At 34.0% G+C, this 10,035-nt stretch overlaps 1 protein-coding gene across 1 annotated transcript; it reads left to right on the top strand.

Annotated features, from left to right (window-relative positions):
• Nucleotides 1-8,000: 8,000 nt before the first annotated feature.
• Nucleotides 8,001-9,107, top strand: LOC149954565 (uncharacterized). The gene is made up of 2 exons (XM_090169961.1): nt 8,001-8,641; nt 8,701-9,107. The coding sequence occupies exons 1-2, from the start codon at nt 8,200-8,202 to the stop codon at nt 9,105-9,107; spliced, it is 849 nt and encodes a 282-aa protein (XP_090026087.1). The 5' UTR covers nt 8,001-8,199.
• Nucleotides 9,108-10,035: the final 928 nt, after the last annotated feature.

Below are 10,035 nucleotides of genomic sequence, written 5' to 3'. Positions count from 1 at the left end.
AGAACGAAATATAAAAATATTCAAACCGAAAGTCGAAACTAAACATATATGTTATAAAATCGACAAATCAACGTTTTTACTTAGAAATTTAAATATCAATAATTAATTTTTATTTTTATAAATTAAATATAAAATATTCAAACCAAAAAACGAAACAAAACATTATATATATTATAATACGACAAAAGCTTGCAAGCGTTTTTAAAAATAACTTTTATTTTTACATTATTGTAATTAATTTTGTTTAATTATTTTATATTTTATGAAATTTTCTTCTCCTAGCATAACGATTTCCGCTATAATAATACGCGTACAGAACTGACTAGAAATTTTGAATGGTACAACTAAGCTTACTCTTAGAAATGATATCGAGCTTGACGAAACAGAATGAATTTGCAGTTATTACATAACCGCCCCTTTATAGCGCCATAACCGCGCATAGAACCAACCTGATACTGAAATTACTTACACAACTATTTGTACCCTTTAGAATGTTACCTTGTTTGTCGAGTTACTTCGCATGGTTTTCATGAAAAATGATTTTTTGCGTTATTACATAAGCGCGTTTAATAACCATATTACAAATTGAAGGGAGGGATCAAAAATCATTTGCCCATTCAAAGCGCCCTTACCGCACATTTAAACGACCTGAAATTAAAACGACTTACACTACTATTTGTACGCTTTAGAATGTTACCTTGTTTGTCGAGTTACCTCGCATGGTTTTCATGAAAAATGATTTTTAGCGTTATTACATAAGCGCGTTTACTAACCATATTACAAATTGAAGGGAGGCCTGGGTTCAAATTTGGCCCTTTATAGCGCCATAACCGCACATAGAACCGACCTGATATTGAAATTATAACACAACTATTTGTACCCTTTAGAATGTTACCTTAGAACATAAAATGAATCGCTGTTTTTGTTATAGGGTTTTTATTTTATATGATTTGGCTTAAGTAATAATAATTTTATAAAATCTATAATTAAGAAATGGTTTTTATTTAATTTTTGTATTACAAAGTATTTCAAAATTTATTTTGTGATCGCGGTTTTGGACTTGTTTTTAACGTCTTGTATGGCGTTTTTTCATTGATCGCATTTCGAAATTTTAATTTCTCGTTTAAATTCTTTATACATTCATTAAAATTGAGGAAGGTTCTTCTTAAAAATGTTAAGATTTTCGGAGTTTCAAAAATTTCAAATTTGCAATTCTTACTAACAAATATATCGCGGCATATTGGAGCAATAAGATAAAAAAAATCCACAGGATCGTAATTTTGCCCAAGCTAGTAATGAACACTCATGTTTAATTTATTACAAGAAATTTTTTCAATATATTTTAAAATTCGTAAAACTTCAGTAGTTGATACGCTATACTTCGATGTCTCTTTAAATGCTGAGACCAAAGGTTTAAGTGTTGCGTCAGAAATTGGACAGTTTTGAAACGAAATAAGTTGCAACAAACTTTGCAAAAGTGACGAAAACCAACAATTCTGGTACGCATTCTCAATCCCGCGTCTCATAGCTTTTAAAAGACACGTATAGCAACTAAAGTTTTTGTCCCCCTTGATACGGTTTTCAGTATTTGGGCTTATTATGAAGCCAGGCTTTGCAGGATGTGCATTTGAAATACATATTTCCAGCATTTGGTTTGTCACAAATACATTATTTTTGATTTCCATTTATTTTAATCCCATATTGAAAGTCTTTGTCAAAATTTGGTTTAATTTTTCTTGTGGTACGACGTTTGTTAGATTGCAAAATTTGATTTGATTGTAAAGACAAAACGCCATTTAACACTGGTACGTGAGAAAATTGTAACTCATTAATGGGCCTACTAAAATTTGGTTTATCGACTACTATGATAACTTTGTTATCAATAATAGATGGTTCATTGATATTTAAAGTATCATCAAAGCTTCGCAAAATCTCAGAATCATTATCAGCAATCAATAAATCGTTATTATATTGCGTTTTAGTTCTAGAAAACCAAGTTTCAGCTTCTAGATTATTAAAGTTATTGTTTGGAGAATGGATAGGACCCTTTTTAAGCATTTCCTTAAAATAAGCTTTATTCCACATTTATTTTGATGGTATTTTTTTGAGTAAAAAATGGCAGCGCGCAATTAGGCTTCTTTTACTAACGTTGAGATTATAGAAGCCACTCGTACCCATTTTGAGTGGCATTTTAAATCAAATTCCGCACCCCGGCTTCGTTCGTAATTGATCACCTCAAGCATTGCATTTGCCAATTCACAATTAGTTATCATTGAATAAAGTATCTGGAACATCATTTTGATGTACCTAAAACTAATTTTTTATATGTTCTTAACAGAAAAAGGGTGTGAAAAAAACTAATCTGTAGTTTCAATCTGTTTTTAAGGGACCATGAGAAAAACAAGCGTACACCCCTTCTCTCGACGTGATTTTCCAATTAATATTAGTCAATTTAGATACGAAATTTATCCATAAACTGATCAAATTTAAAAGACTGTTGTGGACTACTGTATGGCGCAACTGTATCTTTCATTTATGGATATATTTAACACAGAACCCAAGACGAAAGTCTTTTTGAAGTTAACAGGGCCGGACTTAGAGTTCCTGGGCCCATAGGCAGATAAGGAGTCTGGGTCCCCTTTTCACGCGCTGCATTTACTCTTATCCCTGGAACTAGGCTGTGCCTGAATTTCCCTGATTCAGCGTAGAAGTCTGAGCTCTACGGTTATATTACTAAATAAAAGCTCTTAACAATCGTCGACTAAATATGCGATAATTACGCAACATTGCGATTTAAGGCTGCGTCCTTAAACTGAAAGGCAGACATTTTGGTAATTTTAAAACAAAATCTTCTACCTAGGAATTTCTCCAATATAAATTACGATTGATATTATAGATTTAGGCCTTCGAATACAGTAATTACGGTCACTGGAGGGCCCCTTCCAAGGATGGGCCCCTAGGCCACGGCCTAGATAGTTTAATTCAATATTTGTATGTCAATGGTCAATAATCTTTGTATAAAATAAGTTAATTGGTTTTAATTTCATCTTAGACCCTTTTGTAAGGCAGTGTAACACTGAAAAGGATATCTAAATAAAAAGCTTATATTATTATTATGGTTATTAATCGATGAGGAAAGACTCGTGTGGTTAGATATTCCGCAACATCACGACGTGCTGTCACAGTCATACAATCCTTTTGGAACCAAATTCGTCTGTATTCAACCAAACTTAATACGTGGCGTCGAATATCTTCGCTATTTCCTTTTAAAGAAAAGTCATTCTGCCAATATAGATTAAAGATGGGGTCCATAAAGCAATCATCAACATTGGTTTTTTTGACGAGATAGTCGCCAGAGTGGATGCTACGCCACTGCCCCCCCCCCCCCGGGTCAATATGACCGAAATTAACGTTAGTCACTTAAATAAAATCAACAAAAAACAAGTTTTTTAAAAATAAATATTAAAAAATTATTTAATTAAACCGAATGTAGGCTAATATTTAAATTATAGTAAAATATTTTATTAAAGATTCAAATTTTTTTACGGTGTTTATTATTTATAAAATAATGAAACAAAAACCAAGAACTTCCGCTAGAAGCTGCCAGCTATAGGAGCAACAAACGCAGCATTCCACACAAGGAGAACGCAACCCGTCAAAAGTAGTGCATTTTTTGTGTACATTTATCATTGGTTCGCCTCTTTAGTGCCTGCTGCCGTCGGAAGGGAAAAATTCGGAAATTGGCTTCCCCCTTTCCGTAAAACGTTCAGCGTAAAGGCTCGTCCAATGAAATTTGTACACAACACTGCTTTAGCATGTTTAAAGGCTAGCTGCGTTCTCCTTATGTTTGTTACTCCTAGCTGTCAGAAACATAGTATTGTTGCGTAATACTTGAAACACATGTAAATAAATTATTAAAAAAAGTGGAAAGAAGATTCACTGTAAATATTTAATTTTAACATTTTAAATTAAATCATACTAAGTTAAAATATATTATAAGCGCAATAAATTCAAATTTTAGGTCTTTTTAAACCTAGATTAAGATTGTCTATTTAGTAAAACCTAGAATGATATTGTCTATTTAGTAAGGGTTTTTTAATTTTATCTGACTGAAAATGTAAAAACCGGAACAGAAATCATCCTCCTAGAAATGCAGACTGCAGACCTTCTGGGTATATTTTGTTACAAAATCATCTCGACTTATGTTTTTTAACCATAAACTTCTAAAGCTTTCTTCGCTAGGAAACTCTTGAAAAGATAGGTCTTTCCTATTTACCTGGTTTGATGTACAATATGGTATGCAACACGAAGGAATTGTGATGAATATTTCTTTTACCTAAGTATCTTTAAAAGCGAAAAATAGATTAAAAGTAAAATAAAGCCGCGTTATAAAAATCTGATTTAAACCAAAATATCCTGGTTTAAAAAAAACGGGTTTTGGGTTTTTATTAGTGTTGCAAGTCGGAAAATTTTCCGTGTTTTTCCGAAAAAAATTAAAAAGGTTTCATTCAATGATTAGTTTAATATATGTTTGCAAATTTAAATAAAGATTTTTTTTCGAATCTAAAAGTAAAATTAAATCTTGATCTACACTAGTTGAAACTGATTAACAAGGTAACACTATTTATGTTTTGTACTATGCTTACTGAATTTATACATTTTATATCGTTAAAAAGTTAAAAACCTTAAAAACCTTTAAAAAGTAATAATGTTTAAATTTTTTATTTTTCCAGAAAATTAACAACACTAGTTTTTATTAAAAAAAATGATTTTTTTTTCTCTAACCCTGTTTAAAATAAAAAATACGATGAATACGGATGAAACAGAACTCTCGTGCATTACCGTGTAGGACGCCTGGCTGAATGGCTCGTTCGTGTTAATTTGGGAAAAAAAATACGATTACGCTATTTTGAGATTTTTAGTTCGATCTCACCGAAAGCTGATCGCTCAGGGCCCCGAGTCGCTAAAAACCACAATAGAACTTATTTTTCTTTAGAATACAGATATGAACTGTAGTACCTGAAACCATGACACGTAAAATGTATTAGCAAAAGCAGGCGCTTGCTTTATTTGAACTGTTGATCTATATTTATTGAAGACTGAAGCTTAAAATATATCTGTTACAAGAGAAGTATTCACTTAGGCTATTAAAATAAAACATGTAACTTCACCGGTTCGAAGCTGATTACGTACATCGCATCACGGTTCACAATTTACAGTCTATTACTTCGCTTAAAAACGTAAAATGTGAAAATTACACTGCTTTACTTTTACTAGGAAATCAACATATGACGGTCTTCGCCACGCAATTTTTTCTTCCCAAATATTTACGTTTCAAGCGAATAACTTAAGCAATATGGATAAATTAATTCTTATCTCTACTTTCCTGGTGACTTCCTATTTTCTGTTAATACCCAGAAACTAAGTCTGAAAATCGTGGACTGCGCTTAAATGGTAAACGGTAGTAGAAAGGCAACTGTAGCAATAAAACATGAACAAATATTCCCTAAGTCTAGCGTGTAGGGCTGTGCGAGTACTTGAACATCATCGAGTACTCGGCCTTTTTTGTGGTCGATTACTACTCGAATAAGTAATTGGAGAATACTTGTCGATTACCGAGTACCAAAAAATTGCATATTCGGGTACCCGATTACTCGAATAAGCTGTTCTCTAAACTCGTCGAGGATTGGTTTTTTCTATCCTCGTTGCTTCAAAGTTCAAAGAGAAGTTTTTACAACTTGGGGGGGGGGGGGGGCAATAAACGGTACCTACAGAGTTGTGAAAACAGTGGCTCATTTAAATTAAAGGAATATTTTTCATTTTTTTTAGTTACTCCACTCGAATAAGACAAAGTTTCCCTTTAATCAAGTACTCGATTACTCGATTCGACTTCAATATTACTCAACTCGAATAAGACAAGGTTTCCCGATAATGAGAAATAGGGGGGGGGGGGCATGAAATGCACAGCCATTTTAAAGTTTTGGGTCGTTTCCGGCACATATTTCCGGTAAAGTAAACAGTCCATTCCGGAGTGTATTCGTTAGTCTTTGAAATTTTTAGTTGATTATCACGGCCCTTTAACTTTCGGGAGTGATCATCTTGTTATTTTTCTACTTTTTATCGTTTTTTTCCTCAGAATAGCCATCTAGGGACCACTCATTTATTGTTTTTTGTTTCATTTCGTTTCTCTGGCCTATTCTGGCAGCCCCGTAGCTTTTTTTAGTTATTTACACACCCCGATAAGATAAGGGTCATCTATTTATCTAGTATATAAAGCCAAGTCAGCTTTGGACAAGAAGAGTTTTTCTTTAGTTTTGTTTCAATTGTGTCTTCAAGGTTTTATTGATCAGGATGTGGTATATAGCATCCGGTGACGCGGTTCGACGTGAAGATTAAAGTGCACGGTATTTGTGCGGGTATTTCGCGTCGGATTCGTGGTTTTTCGTGATAATTCTTGGTGAAGAGAATTATGTGCGGTTCGTTCCTTGGTTTAAGGACGGTTACTTGAAGAACGATAAGTACTTTTAAACTATATTGTTTCATTCTTTTGTTATTTATTTTGAAGTGTATTTTGTATAACTTTAACTTAAAGATTCGGCCAACCATAGCCAATCTATTTAATTACTTACCCAACCGAATCTACCCCTGCTATAGTCATTATACACCCCAAAGAGCCCACCATAGCCATTAAGCATTAATCATCTCCAAATAATTACCAATGTTTATATAATTACCATAATTGAATCTGTTGTTACCAAGTCCAATAATAAACGAAGACTTATATTTTTGCATAACTACCATTGATTTCATTTACCTACTCGGTAACAATACCGACTCTAAGGATCCCGAACAAATAAATTCGATACATACGGCACGGGGAAATAAGTATTAAAATTTCCCTCGAGTTTAGTGCGTGGGTCAGATTCTCAAGTTTACAATTGGAACTTTTTGAATATTGCCTCCCTTCCAATCTCCACGACTCCCCTAAAACCCCCTGAAAGTTATAGTGTCGTATTATGATATAGGAGTAGAGTTCCAGCCGCCCAAAACGCGTATTTCATATTTCTTTAAATTTTGAAAAATAAAAAGATGTCGAGAGTATGTTTTGTTGCGCGATGTCAAGTAAAGTCTAGCTTTGATGAAAACGGCAAAAAAGTAAGTGTTTGCAATTGAAATATGTTAAGTTTTGGTGTGAAAACGATATGTTTATCTTAAGCCTTGGTTTTGTAGGTTTCATTTCACTGTTTGCCCAAAGAGGAACACCTAAGGGCAAAGTGGTTGAGAAATATTCATCGTGATACTAAATATTGTAAAATAACAAAATCTTCGAAAGTTTGTTCACGACATTTCAAGCCTTCCGATTTCCTATCGTTAGAGTCTGACAGATCACGATTGAAAGCAAGTGCTATACCGACAGTTTTTGATTGGGATAGTTCGATTAATGTTTCGCATATCAGTTTAGTGGCTAGTTTAGATTCCCAAGCCTCAGGTAGTAACTTGGTATCAGATTTTGAATCTGTTACCCACGTAAATTCTAAAACCTCAAATGATAGCGGAAATAATTATAATGATAACGAAACAAGTGATATAATTTTTGATGAAGATAAAATTAATGCAAGTTTAAATACAACTTGTTCTGAAAGTGATACTAGCTTCAAATTAACCTCAACACCTATTACGTCGTTAAAGTGCAAATCTAGGGTTAACGGAAATAAGTTAAATTCCAGTGAGCGTAATACCTCTGGTGAACGTAACCCCTCCGTTGATATCTCTACAACTGAAAAAGCCAACCCAGATACTGTAAAATGTGGTAAATGCCAATCACTCGAAGATAAAGTAAAGGCTCTTTCACTAGAAAACACTCTACTTAAAAAAGAAGTTAATTTAAAACAAGAGGAGATCAACGCTTTTATTAAAACAATTGAAGTGAAAAAGCCAAAAATTTACATCTCTCTGTGGAGTTGAACAATAAAGTTTTGAATGTAACTTCTATAAAAGACAGTGACAAGGATATCTATTTCTATACTGGTTTACCAAACTATGGTCGATTTCAAAGCTTGTTAACATTCCTATATAAATCCTGGAGACGATGGAGAAAACATAAAGTTGTGGTATGCGAGTAAGAGGAATAAACAAACTGAAAGTGGCTGCGGAAGACCGCGAAAATTATCCGCTGAAAATCAATTATTTTTAGTCCTGATGCGGTTAAGGCTCGGACTATTCACAAGAGATCTTGCTCATCGATTTGGCATTTCTGCCAACACTGTGTCCAGAATAACTATTACATGGGTTAGTTACATGTACCTACAGTTGGGCCAGTTATCTATTTGGACTCCTAGAGAAGTTATTCAACGTAATATGCCCTGTGATTTCAAAATCCATTATCCAAATACAAGGGTAATTCTAGACGCATCTGAAATCAAGTGTGAAGCATCAAAATCTTTGTACCTACAATCAGGGACCTATTCAAATTACAAGTCAACCACTACTTTCAAAGGGTTAATCGGAATCAGTCCCGATGGTTTGGTAACTTTTGTATCCGCACTATATACAGGTTGCATATCAGATAGGGAATTAACAGTGAGAAGTGGGCTGCTCAAGTTACCGTTCGACCCCACAAATGCCATAATGGCTGATAAAGGTAATGTAGTTTCAACTTAGATATTATTAAGTTAATTAATTCTTTAATTATTTTTTCAGGATTCACTATAAACGACATGTTGAAAGAAAAGGGAATATCTCTTAACATCCCAGCGTTCCTCCGCAATAAAGATCAGCTAGAAGAAAACGAAGTTGAAGAAACACAGAAGATTGCCTCCTTGCGGATCCATGTTGAGAGAAGGATTAAACGAGTAAAAGGTTTCCATATTTTTGGCAGGGCCATACCGCATACATTATCCCCAGTTATTAACGAAATTTGGACTGTGTGCGCGATATTAACTAATTATCAAGACCCTTTAGTGAAAAGCAGTGATAATGGTAGCAGCGACAATGATTTAGAGGAAATAAGTGTGCCTATTGATATGCCTGTGAATTGCGATGAAATGTCGCAGTCTATGGATGAAACCATGAGTGATAGCAGCTTAGAAGAGTGCGATTTTCTTTAATTTAAAAAGACTAATGTATCTTCTATATGTCATCAATTTATTTTTTTACAATGAAAGGTAGCATTTCTTCGAAATAAAATCTATCTAATTTAATTTTCATTTGTTTCCAATCTAATTCATTGAAACGGATCCTCTCTACTATTAAACCATTTGGAATATATACAACGAAGTCACACCACTGCAAATTTGCTGCTGCCATCTGTCCAAGCACTTGACAATAATATATATGTTTATTTTTTAGCTGAGGTTTTCCGCTTATTTCTTCCATATAAAAATCTTTATCTGATAAAGCTTCTTCAACAGTTTGCCCTCGAAAGGAATATGAACACTTGATCTCCATTAATCCTACATTTGGTGTTTCAGCTGGTTCGTAAACGATTCGATCGGGTGAAGCTCCCAAGTGTGAAAATTTTGGATTTATAATAAACCCACATGTTTCTACTACCACTTCATGACCAATGTTTCGCATGCATGTTACGTATTTCTCCGCAGCTATGGGCTCATTTGTCACTCCATATCGCACGCTAGCTATCCTACTTAGATCTTTAGAGACAACAATATTCACCACACTTTTGTCAGACCACGCTTGGATTCTCTTAAAAACTACTCCGAATCTTGAAGCGCTAAGCCTGTTACTTCTGTATTGGGACCATTGTGGACACGCACTTTGACTCCTGGTGTTTTTTTCAATAGTAACAGCTTTTAACCCATTAACTTCATTTGCCTGAAATTAAATCAAAGCTTTATGTCAGAAAGGTTACGTTCATTAACTAGGTTACTAGGTAAAGTCAACGCTGAGCATCAGCAACTTTGAACCCTCCAACGCTGACAATTGGCTCTGTTTCCTAGTTACGTGAACGTGCTCAAAATAAAAAATTATTTCAATTTGCCATAATTATTTTGTACTGCTCTTCTGGGAGTGGAAAAA

The sequence above is a fragment of the Leiobunum rupestre genome, chromosome 3 (assembly GCF_980474605.1).
Source record: "Leiobunum rupestre chromosome 3, qqLeiRupe1.1.hap1, whole genome shotgun sequence".
NCBI classification, from domain to species: Eukaryota; Metazoa; Arthropoda; class Arachnida; order Opiliones; family Sclerosomatidae; genus Leiobunum; species Leiobunum rupestre.
The sequence above is the reverse complement of the archived record's forward strand: the minus strand, read 5'-3'. Positions and strand labels throughout refer to the sequence as shown.